Source organism: Corapipo altera, unplaced genomic scaffold (assembly GCF_003945725.1).
Source record: "Corapipo altera isolate COAL_440 unplaced genomic scaffold, ASM394572v1 0, whole genome shotgun sequence".
In the NCBI taxonomy this organism is placed as follows: domain Eukaryota; kingdom Metazoa; phylum Chordata; class Aves; order Passeriformes; family Pipridae; genus Corapipo; species Corapipo altera.
The window spans coordinates 15,030,805-15,047,048 of NW_020884872.1; the positions used below are offsets into that span (position 1 = coordinate 15,030,805).

Sequence of the window (16,244 nt, forward strand, 5' to 3'; positions counted from 1 at the left end):
GTGTGAACTCCAGTATCTGTCAAACACAATTTCTTCTTTTTTGCCATGTCTTACTATTCAGTTTTGTAAATCTTTTTTTTTCTTTTTTGTTTATTAAAGGAAAGTAAAATGCATTTTTAGTAATTGGAATACATTTTTTTCATAGGACTTTTGGGATATTTCATTGTCTGATTTTTCTTTGTTTACATTGTTATATGAGTGACAGGATAACATAGAGATAAAGCAGAGATCCACTTGTTCTTTTTAATACATTTCAGAATATTGATACTGGATTGCTTGGCAGCTTTTCTAGAAAATCTGCATTTTGAAATTACAGCCATTTTGCTGAACTCAGACACATGAAGATATGTTAAAAAAACCAGTATGGTTAAGATTGCATGGTTGATGAGGATCTAGGAAGAGTGGGTTTTGCTCAATGTTCACAAGCAACACGTTGTTTTAATCATGTTACCTTGATTGTGCTTCATAGCTCTGCCATTTATTAGTCCTTGAGGCATCTTGTGCAACTGTAACTCAGGTTTGCTTGAACAGTGGTGTGTCTCATGATGAAGACCTACCAGCTGCCAGCATCTTGGATCAGCTTCCAGAGGTTGCTGAGGCATAGCAAGCCTGCAGTTGTGGGTAGCAGGAGGGCACCACCACAGAGATTCTTCACCAGATTTCATCTGTAGCTTTTAATTTCTGAGATCTCTTTCTGTCTTTTTTCTCGGTGACACATAAGCCTCCTCTTGCAAGCAAAGTAAATGAGAAAATTAAAAGAAACTGCCTAAAGAGATTTACTTACTGTATGAAAATTCAGCGTGGTGATTGGCTGTGTAAGCCTGAGTGACAGGCTGGAGAGGAAAAAATTAAAAAAAAGCAAACTTGCAGATGTTTGAGATTAATAAATGTGTGACACAGACAGCACTCCAGGAAAACAAATGAGCTTTAAAACAAGCATCAAATAAAAAATTCACGTGTGTTAATGAAATGAAGAAGAAGGAGTAATATTTGTGTTTCCTAAGGGCATAAAAAAATCCAGCCTAAAAAGAATATATGTGATGTCTCATGCTGCTCAGTTGGGATTATTAGCCAGCACTAAGCTGTGCAATCAGTTGAAGCACAAGGTTTTCGTCTCTGGATGCCTGAATTATTTTTAATATTTTTCAAAATCTAAATTAGGTCATAAATGTTTTAGCAATTTCAGATTAGCAGTGTAGGGGGTGGAGGGCATTATAAAACACACCATGTGATAGAACAGTTGAGTGCACTGATTACTAGGCTGTGCAAGTAGGTAGAGCCAAGTGGGAGAGTGCCTTCACATCAGGAATGAGCAGTGCTGGCTCTGCAGTAAGAGTAGTATCCTGCACAGTGCCTGCCCGTGCCATGCATGACTAGCTGATTATCTTGGTCCTCCATGGAGTCCCTGACAGCCCTGTATGCACTCAGCAGACACTTTGAAAACATCACCTAGTCAAGAATCAGCCCTGCTCACTAACAGTGGTCTAACAGAACCAGTAAATACCTCCTAAATAACTCCTGGTAAGATCTGAAAAATGTAAGTGTCCTTGGTGGAGGCCACCCTACTAAAGAGAAGGGAGAATACAGGAGGAAAGCACAGATAAGGCATGAGAGGAAATTATCAGAAAAAGAGAGGAAGAATTGTTTAGTGCCTGCATTACCTCAAAGAAAAATTTCAAGATATAAGGGGGGGAAAATAACAACACCGAAGCAGAGATGATGCAATAAACTAGGCTGTTTAGCTGGTGTATTTAGTTAGCACATATTCTATCTCATGATGGACTCAATAAGCTAAATAAAAAGTGTAGAACAGAAAAATAACTAAAAAACATCCCCAAAACATAAAAGCAATCATATTTTTAATGCTAATGTTTTTGTTAAAATAACAACAAGTGCAGTCATTGTGAACAGTATTTTTAAGACTTGGTGTTACCTACACCTCATTAAGTTAACTTGCATTGTTCTGTCATCCATTTAGCAGCTGAAACAAATGGTTTTATGGAAGTAATGAAAAATTGGCCAGGCCAATGCTGAGCCAACTGCAAAAACTGGCTGAAATGGTTTTAAGACTGAGCAGACAATGGGTGACTTTCCTGTAATTGTGTTTTGGAAAACAGCTGAATTGGTTTGGCTTCAGCTTTCAGAAAAGAAGAATGTGGAAAATCTCAACAGGAACTGTTCTCTATAGCAAATACACAAAAAAAGTGGACATGGAGCATTGAGGACTTAAGGAACAATTTTAACCTTCTCTAAAATTGTGGCTTCTGTTACTGTTCTTATTTATAACTAAAGTAGCTGTACTATTTTTTTCATCATTTAGACTCTCTGATAGTACTTATTCATATTCATTCTGTACATTGTTTTGCTGCACACTGCATTGTGCTGCTCACAAATGCTGCAGAAAAAGGTGATGAATGATATTGCTCAGATGTATAATGCCTTCTTAACTGGAGTGTGATGAATTTAATAATTCTAATGAGTCAAGCTTTTTATGAATGTATAGGGAATAAAGAAGCTTTTTTATCTCCTGGGATGTATGATGTTGAATTAAGTTATTGGCTTTTCTGTAAAATGAAGTCAGACATAGTGTCATGTGTACTCAAAATGCTGACTTGTTTAATAGATTAAATGGTGAAGTAATGTTTTAGACACAGACAAGGTCTTGAGCTCTTATAGCCTGTTTATGGTTCTTTCCTAACTGCCCTTGTGATAATGAAATGCAGGGTGATTATTGAAGTTTTTCTCTGGTAGATTACCTTGTTAACCTGGCACTCCAGCAAATTGTCATACTCTAGCAAAAAGACAGGACATTATGCAAAAGAGTACTTCAGCTCACAAATCTGTTCGGCACACAAACACGTTATGGTTTTCATTTTATTTTACTATTTTTTAGGATTGCATTGATGTGGGTTGGTGGGAAGGAGAACTCAATGGCAGACGAGGTGTGTTTCCAGATAACTTTGTCAAGCTTCTTCCTTCTGATTTTGAAAAAGAGGTAAGCAATGTATTCTTTCGTTTTCACTTGAGAATACAGAATGAAAGTAGAGTCGAAAGAAATACTCTTTCAGATATTTGGTTTTGACAAAGTTTTACTTCTAACTTAATAGCATAAAAACATAAAGAAAACAAATTTCTGGGTTAAAAAGCATCCATGGAGAGAATGTGTGGTGCTCAAAATCATATTATGGAGTTTGATTTGGCCATCCAGTCACCCCACTTCCACTACACTACTCTGTCCTGTGTCCTAAAAGTTTGAGAGAGAGAGGAACTGGAGGTCCCAGGACTGTATTATTTGATGCACTGGTATCCAGAATTCTTGATCTTCTCCATTGTATTTGTGGTGGAATAAGAAAAGTTAGTGTACCATCTGCATGCTGATGCACAGCAGTTCAAGCACTGTTCCAAAAGAAAAAGGGTGACATTTTAACTGTGAAATTTGAAAAACAGTGAGCTTTTGGTGTCTCAGAGGCACGTTTCTTGACCTCTCAGAATTATTAAAAAGGAAGGTATAAAATCTATGCGTTAGCTTTTCAGGTTCTATTTATTCGAAAAAGATGGCATTGTTATTTGCCAGACAATATTTAGAAATCTTGCAGTTTCCTGGAATAAAGTAATGGATTCCTTGCCCCAAAAGTCCATTCCATTTTTAGGAACCTTTTCAGCCATCGGTGGGTATTAAAAGCTGGCAACCAGGCTTTTGATGAGTATTTCAGCGTGACAGTGTCAGCCTTCTGTGATAAAACCAAGACTCACTGACACTGAGCTTCAGTCTTTGGCAATAAAAATTGGATGCTGAAGGCAAAAATTAAATAACTTGGAAAGCTTAATAAAGCAACTATTAAACAATTCACAGAGGCTAACATGATAATTATAGAAAATGAAGGTAGAAGAGCAGCAAAAACGGTGGGAGATGGAAATGCAATTCCATAGCAGAGTGGATATCTTGGCTTTAGGCCTAATAATAAAAGAAGGTGATTTCCAGGAGAGGCAGAAACTTTAAGACATAGCGAGCCTATTATAGAAGAAAAAAAATCGTTACCCATATCCATGTTTTGTGGTGAAATTCTTCAGTCTTTTTGAACTTATAAATTATATATCTTTAAAGTATTTTTTAGAGCACACTTGAATATAACTTGTAGAATAAATTAGATACTCAGACACTTAGAAATTGCAGCTAGGTTTGCTCTAAATGTGGAGAATAAAATTTTATTAATTTTTAAAATGCCACAAATCTGGCCACATGAGTAAGTAGCTGGTAGGACTACAGACCGTCTGTCTTTGCTTGAATCAGTACTAAAAGGGAAGGAGATAAATACTTTTCCAGTGATTTTGTCAGGTATTTTCTGATGTGATCCAGAAACCTTGGATTCCATCCTATGCTCTGAAAGTATATGTTGCAGTAGTTCTTCTGTCTGTTGAACAAATCTTGAAATCTTTTCCCATCTCCTTGTTCACTCCCCAATTTTCCAAACCTGATTCTTTTCCACACGTGGATATTTGGCCCAGATCTTTTCTATTCACTGCCTAGTCCCCATCTCCACCTCTCAGGTGGTCTCCATTACAGGATTTTCCCCTGAGATCACTACCTGAATCTACATCACCATCTGCATTTACTTTCTATTCCTACAGCAAATTTCTTTATCCAGCTTCTTTTCCTCTCCCCTCTTACTCTTTGTCCCTGCTCTGTAGTTCTGTTCTCTTCTTGTCCAACCAGTCCTGGTTTCCTGTCTATTGGCTTAATTTCTAGTCTGTCTCCATCACCTTCTCAGTTATCTCACCACCTTTATCCCAACACAGACCCTTATAAATCCTTCTTGCTTCTCCATGTTTCCCTAAGCAGTCTTAAAACTTCTTCACACTACACCCATTCTGATCTTTATCCACCTTATTGAAACAATGTATTTCCCTCTTCAGCTTTCAGGTAAAGTCACTTTGTCTAGTGAACCATAGGACCCTTTCATATTTGTGTTTATCTACATAAGGGCTTTAATTTTAATCAGGAGTGTTATTTGTAGTGAATCTGTCACTTGTCCATCTGCACTTGCTATGCTTTCCAAGACACATCTCAGTGACATGACCTAGACTCCTTACAGATGAGAACTAAGCCAAAAGATCTGCTAAAGGAGTGCCTATCTTATATCCAACTGCTGATGTATGGACAGTCAATGGGATCAGCCTCACACCACTCCAGAATAAAACCCCAGATGTGTATATTGTACTGTTGGACCTTGGCATCAACTATTTCACCCTGCAGCCATTATCAACGAAACTCCCAGCTGTTATCACAAGACATTCATTGTTCCTGTCGTGTTTCCTTTCCATTTTTTTTTTCACTTTTCTGCATTTAAACCTTTAAACATGTTGCCCAGATTCTTGCAAAAGTACCTCTGAGAGTATAAGGGACTCAGTGTTCCTGGACAATGGTTCTCAGCAGGCAGGCTAGAGAAGATCATTCTGATGACCTCCTGAGTTCTTGGCCACAGCTTGTTCAGGTTGATGACAGGAGGTGGTCTGGTCAGGATAAGGTGATAGCAGAAACATGAGGGTTACTGGATGACAGTTTCTGAGATTCAAGCTGTTAGGCTTATCCAATCTGTGCAAAAACTGGTAGGTTTTTTCCTCCAGAGACCAATAGGTTTGCTAGACTTGAAAGAGGTCCCTTGGAAGAGTGTGTGGCTTGGGCTCAGCCTTCACAGCAAACCTGCTCCCTTCTCAACAATCAGACCAAGATCTGAGAGTTGTAGGGCAGAGGCTGAACTAATTACTGCAAGTGAACAAAACAATTGATCTTTCTCAAAAGATTTGGCAGATACATAGAAAGTAATGGGCTGGAGGGCAGGAATCAATAAGAGTTTGAGAGAAAATATCAGCTTAAATGGATGGTTGAAGTTTGGCAAAGCTATGCATATCTGGAAACATCATTTTATACATAGTTCCATAAGACAATATACAGTAATACATAGCCAGCAATGTAGTGACAGTGATTGTGATCAATGTATAGCAAAGGAAATAAGGTCTATCTCAGAAAAAAGGATGGGCATAGGAAAAATTATTTTTGCTTAGAATTTATGCTCAATAATATTGATAGGTTTTTTTTTTATTTTTGTTTGTTTGTTTTTTTTTTTAAAGTGAGAGATAAAACGTGCTATTTAATCTAGCGTGGTCCTCAATTTGGTTTTGTACTCATCCCAACATATGATGAATACCAGTATGGTGTGTGTGCATACACACACGTTGGCACAAAATAAAAGCCATCCCTCCCCTAACTTGCAGGTGAAGAGAAATGGTTCTGGCACTGCTTTTTTGTTCATACCATTACAGATCTATTAGGGAAATGGTCATAATAGAGAAGGTAAAAGTAAAAAGTACTGATTGATTGGAATAATTTGTTTAATTTCACCAAACATCTAAAATCCTGATACCTGTCTTTTGCAATCATAGTGAGTGAATAAAATGTAACTTTTGCAGTATGCTGCAGTATTTCCTGTGTTCTGCATTTTTGCATCATCTCTGAGTCTGAAAATCACATGTCAGGTTTTGGCACAAGTATGTAGGGGTTTCTTTGTGGTTTTTTTTTTTCCAAAATGGATAGGAATATTTACAAGATTAAATTTTAAAGAGATTTCTTCAGCAGACCAAAGGTCATGTATTCCTCTAATCTTAAGAGCTATGTAAAATGAACCTTTTTTTACCCCTCAATAGGATATTTCAATTGCAAAAGCATAAAAATGACATTTAATTTGTCAGTGCTATTTTCTCTCTTCGGATTCATTTTAATGAAGTTATTTCAGAAGAAATATGTGACAGCCTCATAACTTGTAATTATTAATGTTAAGCATTTTATTATTAACTCCAACTTTTGTATGAATGAGATTTACAAGCATTCTGAAGCAATCTGTTTTCTTCTGTTATTAAATTTTAGAGACCGAAGAAACCACCACCTCCATCAGCTCCTGTCATCAAACAAGGATCAGGTAAGATGTTGCTGATTGTGTACAGCATATGTCAGTGAGCACATCTCAGTCTAAATTAAGTGTATTCAAATTTATATAGAATTCATCTGTATCAAAATTGATAAGCAGGTGTCTAGACAACAGCTAATAAATCAGAATCTTTCAGGGTTGATAACTGAAAAACTATGATGTGTGTTTTTAAAATGCATTTCAGGCAATCATCTGCACTGTTTTAAAATATCCTGTATCTCTCCTTAAACATGTTAAGTCAGAGCAAGTGTGACACTTCAGTTTTTAGAAGTTTTATGGTTCTGTTCCTTGACTGAAGTTGATTGTGTGCATGTCTTCGCAATATAGACCCAGTATGTTGGAGTCTGATAATACCTGCAGGAGGAGACTGCATTCACTACAGATCTGATTTATTCTGGAGGCAAAGAGCTTTTTTGAATATCTATAAAATACTCTCATACAGTGATCTCATCTGAGTTGCAGTTGAAGTCTTGCAGGTCTGCATGAATGCTGGAGCTGGCTGACTGCTCCGGAGTCTATGCCATAGTTAGATTCTTGGGTTTCGATACTTTATAGCCTAAAGTATAAAACTAAAAGGAGTTACCCTGAATTTGGTTATGTAGATAATGGTGTTGCAAATGTATTAAGGGGCTGATTCTGAGTGCTAGCAGAACTGGTTTTGTAGTATATTAGACTCAATTGTGGGTACATACTGAGAGCTGAACTCACTTTGATTTGTAATTTTAGAATGACCCCTCAATACTAATTTCCAAAAGTGCCTGCATGATTTATTTTTATCATAAAACTTAGAAACAGGTAAAGTATCTATGCACTTGACAGTTCTGACCTTGGAAACCAAATTCCAGTTCCATTCATGTAAAATTAAAAAACACAAGGCAGGGGATGTTCTCAGAGTTTTCATTTGTATTGCAGTGGTGGTGGTGGAAACATAACTATGGCTGGAATTCTTTAATCCTTTAAGTCAGATGAGTTTGTAAAAATTCTGCAGCAGCACTAGTGCTTACCCCGCTGCTGGCACACATTAAAAACAAAACAAATTCATCCAATCTAGGCAGATAGTTTTCCTGTTACTGTGGTCTGTTCCAGCTTTTGGTGCTTTAAAAAGTAAATTTCCCTCTCCCACAGTCTTGAGCTGTTAATAGAAGAAGTTACACCAGTGTACAATTTACTGTGAATCAATATGCTATAGTTTAACTAGTTTGAATTTTTCATGCAGTTCTTTGACTATAGAATCATGACTATAAATATTTGGGTTGCTTATTGACATCTGTGGTTTGTTCTTTACTCTGTCTTGAGACTCATGAAAACATAAATTTGATTTTAAGATCAGTAACAGTGTCCAGAGAGAGCAGTATGACTTTGCCATCTAGTGGTGGTTGTGTATTAACGATGTCTTAGTGACAACTGATGTTATAGCCTGACATGTTTTAGAAAAGCTCTATAAAACATTATATTTCTTTCAGTTAATACTCCTATAATTAGAGAATAACACTTTTAATATGTATCTGTTTGCATGCAGTGCATTAGCTGTGTCACCAAAGCAGAATAATGTGGCCATTTTCAGAAAGAAAAATGGGTGCATAAAGGATGCAGACAATTTGATTAAGGCCATCTAAGTCTAAGTCAGAGCCAAGACTATTGCAGTTCTTTCTTTTCACTCTTTGACAAGTCCTGGCTGATCAGGCACCAAAGTTTCTTCTGATAGGTATTGAGAGCTGAAAATTGTCCTATGTTTATTACCAATCTCACATCCTATATTCGTCAAATTATCGCTTCACTGAGATTATGCTGTGTTTTACCACATCTCCATGTTAGACCTTAGTGCTGATAGTAGGTAACAGCTTGCAGTAATGTTTCTTCATATTTAACCAGTCACAGTGCGATGAATAAATTGAAAACTGTGAGTTGCAGCCTAAGCAATTAAATATCAGTATCTTGATGCAGAGCATAAAATCAGAACAGAGAATTAGAATTGGTCTTTGTAGTACAAGTGGCATATGTGTGAAAGAGGTGTCTAGTTTGTATTATAGTAGAGATAGAAGTTTGGCTGTATTTCCAAATTCTCTACAGCAGTAGGCTGCCAGGGCGTTCTCTGCTGCACTAGTTTAAAAAGCAAGGCAAAAACTGGAGAGACAAATTTAGGAGCACAAGTCTCTTATACATAATTGTTGAAAAGCAGTGGGCATTTCACTGGGTAGCTGGGATAAGCAACACAACTATGTCTGGACCGAAGGGTGGGAATACTCTTGAATTCCTCTGGGAGCTGATACGGAGTTCCCCAGAGCTTCCTTGCAAGTGACCTTCACCTGGAAGTAAAGACAGGATCACAGTGCCTGCCTGGATGCTGATTAATGTGGGGGGCACAACCCAAGTAGGGAGTACAGCTGAGCCTGGGAGCTCCTCAGTGTTTGTGGGCTCATTGTTTTAGACTTGGCCTAAGAATGTCCTTCTGTGTGTTAATGATGACTGTTAATCTTACTGCAATTAGATATTTGTATGCCTTTTTTTCTTGATCACACTACTGTGTGCAAGATTACCAGTATGTTGACTTGTGCTTTGCATATCTTGTGTGTAGAAAGGTTTTAACTGGTTTGCAGCAACAGCTTTGCCTCTCAGGAGTTAAATATTGTTCATAGAATCATTTAGGTTGGAAAAGAGCCTTAAAATCATCGAATCCAACCATAAAATGTGAATTTAGTATTATTTATTGACAAGATAAGTGGTACAACTGCTGTCCAACAGCACATTTAGGTAAAGCAACAATGGCTGCTGAGCACTGGTTTCTAGGAATCAGCTGCAGAAGGGAGTTGCAACAACACATTTAGAAAATGTAAATGTACTTGAGAACTGCATATAACAATAGACTGAAGCAAAAAACTGCCCTGTGTTCCCTGCCCTGCCTCCTCTGCTTTTCTTGGATTTCATCTACTGTAATTTTTATTGAGATACTAATAGCATTACCTAAAGGGGTTTTCAACACTGCAAAGTTGAAGTGGCATTAGCACCTAGTGGTGAGCCAGTGCAGCAAAGCCAATATCCAGTCAAGTATTTCTTATAATATGGGGATTAGAAGATTGCATCTTGCATGTGCCAGGAAATTTTTGCAAAGTATTCCCATTGTTGATGCCACAAGTTTCCATATTCCCTGGAGCAACAGAAGTCAGTATGTCAGAGCCACTAGTACAGAGGCAGAAGGTAGCAGGAGCCTACAGCTCCAGGCCAAAAGCTGTCAATTAAAATAGTCATGCAGAATACTGCCAGCACTGCTCTTCTTATCCTTCTAATATGTGGAAGTAAACAGGTAGTACTAGTGGTGAAAAAGAGGAGGAAATGGATTAACTTATGTAAAATAAACTCTGTATATGTTGCTCTATCAAGTATTTTCTTGGCATTATGCAATTAATTGATTTATTCCTAATAATTCTGCACACTATTGGGTTGCTCTTTGTTTACGTACATCGGTAACAGTAAAGCATCTGTCCATATTTAAAAATCTGTAGTTATTGGGGTTTTTTTCCCACAGAATGGTCTGAAAGTGTCTATTTTTTGGGGGTACACAATTTGGAAACCGTGAACTTGATTATAAAGACGTAAACATCCAATTGCTTTTTTGTCATTGTGGTGCAAGCAAATAATTGAAATAAATTTATGTTCAGTTTTAGCAAGACATTTTCAAATTGGAGAATATAGGAAGCCTAGGAAATTGCAAAATTAAATCTTATGTGGTTTGTTGGCTTGTTCGGAATTCAAAATTTTTTCTTTCTTTGATAGGGACCACAGATCGAAAGCATGAAATCAAAAAGATACCACCTGAAAGGCCAGAATGTCTTCCTAATAGAACAGAAGAAAAAGGTATGAAATGTGCTTTCCTGCCTGCTCTCTGCAGAGACACAAAGGAAATTGAACCAGTGCACATTCTCATTTCATAGTCTCTGTTTTCATTAAGTGTATTGTTTGGGTGTTTGTTTCCCACTCTGATAGATTGTGATGGTAGGCATTTTGGAAAGGATCTCATTGTAGCTTATGGACTAAATTTAGGGTTTTCAGTTGTACCAGTCCAGAGCTGCTAAGTACGTGCAGCCACAACTGAAGTCAGGGGGAGATTTGCTCTCAATACATGAAATGCTGTATAAAGCTCAGTGCTCTGTAAAACCCACCTTGATTGAGTAAGATACCCCATATTCACATGTACTTTTTTCTTAACATCTGTTTCCCTTGGTTCTCTAGTTGAAAGCAGGATTGGTGGTTTTCCTGCATCACAGAGGGGTTTTGTGAAGATACAGTCATTAATGATTATGAGTCACCCCATTATCATAGTCACAAAAGTCATAGGCAAGGCTGTGAAGAAATGTCTTCAAAGACGTGTTTGAACATTGCGAGAAGTGGGACACGGTACCACACAGAGCAGGAACAAGCAAATTAAACCTTTAATGGTTTCATTGTGTTCACTATGCATTCCTAATAGTTTCAGGAAAATAGTTACATCAGTTCTCTAATTGAGGATGGTGTCAAGTTTCATACGTTTAAGTGGACTATTGGATTGTATGGACAAGTTTGTTTGTGGGATTTCTTTATTTCTAAGTATTCAGTCTTGCAGCCTTTTAAAAGGCACACAACTAAATGTATAATAGGCAGTTATAATTTAGTGACAGAACCTTCAGACTTTGCACCAAGGTCTGTTTCTGGATAAATGTCTTAGTGATCTGCCAGGTGTTTTAGCAGTTTATTCTGCATATGCTTACTTTTGAAGATGTGTGCTGCTTCTCATGGTTGTCTTAGCTTTCCATTTTTGAATTTACAAAGCCAACTGCCAAAATAGCACAGGAAGTTTAAATATGTTACTGTCCCAGGCTATAAATATCTGTAACTCCTCTAAGTATTGAAAAGAGGCTGTAGGAGTTGTGCCTACATTTCAGGAGTACTGGGGAATGGCAGGAATTGCTCAGTGTGGTGTGGCAGCAGGGGTGGCACAGGAAAGTTCTTTGTGTTGGCACACTGCCTAGCCTGTCCCTCATGCATAGTTTAGATTCTTGGACACTGACACAGAATAAATTTTCATAGGATTTAAGTGTGTAAAAATGTCACAGTATGCTGGAAAAGCTTCAATGTTACTGAGGACCCAATGACTGCATCTGCTGAAAGTGCACCGGAAAAGGGTTTACATATGTGAACAATAGTTGCTAACTGGACTATTCCAAATCTAATGTGAATTGTGTTTCTGGTGATTTATTCCAAGATCCTCTTATACTGAATGAAACCTAGAAACCATTAAGCAAAGCCCTGTAACATTCCTGGTACCTCTTCTGTGTATATGGAAGTGTGATATTCATGGTATATCATATAGACAGTGTTGTCAGGAAAGTGGGGCATTGGCATAGTAGGATACAAAGAGCAGAACTTTGGTCCCTTTGAGAGTTTTGTCCTTTCTTTGAGAAAAATCAGATTTCCTCTGGTGTGGCATATGTGTTCATGTGTTTGGTTTGTATTAGAAATTTAGAGCATATTATTTACAAGAGTTATTCATGTGTATTGTACTATACATATTCACAGGCATTGTGTGTTTGGCATTGGATATTGGTATCGTGGCACTCCCTAAAAATGTGTAATCAGTTCTGTAATTGATCTAGTTTTTCATTGGCAAGCTGAAAAATTCAGCATTTAAGTCTGTGCTTAAAAACCTAAATAAAAGATCTGATTTTTCCAAGGGGTGTACATCCTGCTAAACATTGATAAATTTTTATGCTTGTATTTTATTTTCATATTTTAACTGTAGTCCACTTGAAACACACTTTTTATTTTCCCCCAGAAATTATATTTCTCTGTTTCTCCAAGTTATGTTAAGAATATCCAGCATAATTATTTCTGTGACCTTCTAACTTAATATTGTTTCATATTAGAATTTAATATAAGTTGTGCTCATGGGAGATTGTTCCATGTGGTGCATAAGTTCTTGCCATTCTGATATTTTACAGTCAGAAACCAGTAAGTTACTAAAATAAAAAAAAATTATTCCCATTCAGACACTGCACACACACGTTTTGGCCATGAGGAGTTACAGGCAGAACAGTTAGGCAGGACAAACAACTGATTTGTGGTAAACAGGTTATTTCAAATAAAGAATGATTTAGAACAGGAGTGGAAAGGAAATGAGTTTTTTCTTTGTATACAGTGTATCTACAGTGGAAGATTTCTTGTTTAATTGTAGGCTTGTGAGTGCAAATGAATTCCACTTATTAATATCCGTGTTCTTTTTTCTGGAAATGATCGATTTAAAGAAAGATCAGAGAGAGAGCAAAAACAGTTAGACTTGCAGAAGCCTTCAGTTCCTGCTATACCTCCGAAGAAACCTCGGCCACCCAAAGCCAATTCTGTGAACAGACCTGGTACCTTGCCCCCGAGACGACCAGAAAGACCAGTTGTGCCTGTGACTCACACAAGGTATTGCTTTTCCTCTGTCCAATGCTTTTGGGTTTAATGGAAAAAACACACATTTAAAGAATTTACGGTTTACAGTTTATGTCACATTTTATTTCACAGTAAACTGTGTTTAAAGAACAAGAAAAAAGAAAATCCTTATAGTCACCTGGCTGAATCAAGAATAACAGTATTAGACTGTTCTTTACTAGTTCATTTCTACTGATGAACACACTATTACAAGACACTGCAGAATAACATGGGAAATATCTGCATCAGTAGATGCAGATCTGCATCTGCACTGATGTGTCTGACTTTCTTAGTTTACCTCAAATTATTGCAGCTTAGCCTGGGCACTAAGTCAGGGCAAAAGCTTGGATTGTACTGAGGAAGAGCATTAGACAATGCACATTTCAAATACTGCCAGCTTGTTTTCAATCTGTTTTCTTTGACCATTTGATATCAATTTTCAGCAAAATACGTGTGTCTTCATAGAATGCTCTTTTAGCTGGTGCCACTGCAGAATAGTGCTGTCAAATATTTATGCTCTAACAATGGTTGTTCCTCTACAGTTACATGATGCTCTTTATCACAGGTGGTTACAGCCTTTGAGGACCACTGAGAAATAGGACTTGCCAACACAACTCTGTTTATTGCCTGCTAGAGCAGAGGCTGCAGAAATTAAAGGCCTCACCCATAGTCCTAATTAAGTCTAAGTGGCTACATTTTAGTCATCAGCACCTGGGTTGTGCACTGTAGACTTCTTTTATGCATAGTGAATAGAGTTAGGTGAAAACCACAATAAAAGCAGTTGCATAAAATGGGCAAGCTGTACATGTTGCAGAAGTACTACAATATAGGGATAGAAATAATTTTACTATTGTATTGCTAGGAAAATGAGCTGCCATTGAACTACTGGAGTTAAAGTATGGTAATGGTGAATTAAATAACAGAATCAAATATAGGTTAGAGTAGAATGAAATGGTAGACATAGATTCCCTTCATTCCTCCACATATGGTTCATTAAACAAATGCTCTCAGTGTGAAATCTGAGGGGCATGAAAAGAGAAAAAGGCACTTGCCTTGTGCTCCCAGTTTCATCTTACTGAAGTCCTTTGGCTGTACATCTCTGAGAACTCACCCTTCTATCCAAGTGCTACTGCCATGGCTTCTTTTGGACTTGGCTTTGAACATACTTGCCCAGTTGTTCCAAAACACAGTCCATACCTGCTGGTCACTTGGGCATGCTTGGAAATGCAAGTATTTGCTATGATCTTAAACTAAGTGATCTTGGCAATACCAATACACGCCCTAGTGTTCAGTTCACTGGCGAGTCATGCAGTGGGGTAGCTGTTCTTTTGTTCTATCCTTTGCCTGAAATATTTTTAACATATTATAAATTTTTAGCATTTAGAGTTTTGGAGGGGTGTTTTGTTGCTCATGTTTTCCTTTTTTTTCCTAAGTACAAAATTGTATAAAGAAACCATGTTTTTTAAAGATATTTCAATTTTCATGTTATCAAAGGCAAAAGGCAGACCTAAACAGTAACCTTGTTATGCTCTTAATTGTCCAAACTCTGCTGTGTCTAGCACAGAAAAAAATGGTTCATTATTTTATCTAAAACCATTATATATGAAAGAATTTTACTTGTAACAGTAGTTAGATTAAAACTTACAAGGAAAGGTGATTTTTAAGGTGATGATGATGCATGTTGATCGCAGTGCTAGCAGTTTCCCTATTAATTTCTTTATCAGCTAATTCAAATTAATGGATGTATCTCATATAATTGTTTTGCCTGGTGAGCTCTAACTTCTAGATGTTGTATTATAGGAAGAGGGCAGAAAGTTCACATAATTAAATAGTCCATTGAATAGACTTTGAATTGCTTGGATAATTAAGAAATGGGAAACTTCAAATGGAAGCAGTCACTTTACAAGAAAGGTGTTTTGTTTTTAAATTGGTTCAGTTTAATAAGATAGTAATTATTTTAAGACTTACTGGTATCCATTTCTGAAATCTGAAAAACTTAAAGCAATTAGAATAAAAACTGAATCAGCAGAATTTTTGCTGGTTCTGGTTTAACCCTGATGGGCAGCTCAGCCCCATGCAGCCACTCACTCTTCCACAGTGGGATGAGGGTGAGAATCAGAAGGGCAAAAGTAAGAAAACTTGTGGATTGAGATAAAGACAGGTCAACAGGTAAAGTAAATTATGCATGTGCAAGCAAAGCATAGTAGGGAATTTGTTCTCTACTTCCCAAGGGCAGGCAGGTATTCTGCCATCCCCAAGAAAGCCGGGCTTCATCATGTGCAGTGGTGACTTGAGAAGACAAATGCTGTAACTCCAGACATCCCCCCCTTCCTTCTTCTTCCTCCAGCTCTATATGCTGAGCATGATACCATATGGTGTGGGACATCGCTTGGGTCAGCTGGGGTCAGCTGTCCCAGTTGTTTCCCCTCCCAACTCCTTGTCCACCCCACCCTCCTCACTGGTGGGGCCTTATGAGAAGCAGAAAAGGCCTTGTCTCTGTGAAAGCACAGCTCAGTAATAATGAGAACACCCCTGTGTTATCTATCCTATTTTCAGCACAAATCCAAAATACAGCACCATGCAAGCTGCTATAAAGAAAATTATCCCAGCCAAAAACATACATGATCCTTAGGGGAAAAATGGATATAGTTATAAAGTGAGTCCTGTGCGATTTCCATGGCAGCTGCTGAGCCAAAGAGGGTTTTCTTCTGTTCTGAGTAAGTGGCTTTCATCTTATGCATCTCACTGACTTTTTGTAGTGATGATTAGTTTTCCATTTAAATACAGTCCTCCTTCACTGGAGGCAGAGTAGGGCTT

At 37.6% G+C, this 16,244-nt stretch overlaps 1 protein-coding gene across 9 annotated transcripts in view; it reads left to right on the forward strand.

The window, feature by feature from the left end:
• The window catches only part of SH3KBP1 (SH3 domain containing kinase binding protein 1), a 217,612-nt gene that overhangs the window by 176,979 nt on the left and 24,389 nt on the right, over positions 1–16,244 (forward strand). For all 9 annotated transcript variants that reach the window (XR_003526718.1, XM_027637725.1, XM_027637714.1 and 6 more), the window contains 4 exons: positions 2,894–2,995; positions 6,923–6,974; positions 10,755–10,835; positions 13,259–13,421. Coding sequence is in view for 8 of the 9 variants with exons in the window: in XM_027637725.1 (XP_027493526.1) it covers positions 2,894–2,995; positions 6,923–6,974; positions 10,755–10,835; positions 13,259–13,421 (398 nt within the window). In the remaining variant the exon portion in view is untranslated. The remainder of the gene's footprint in view (positions 1–2,893; positions 2,996–6,922; positions 6,975–10,754; positions 10,836–13,258; positions 13,422–16,244) is intronic.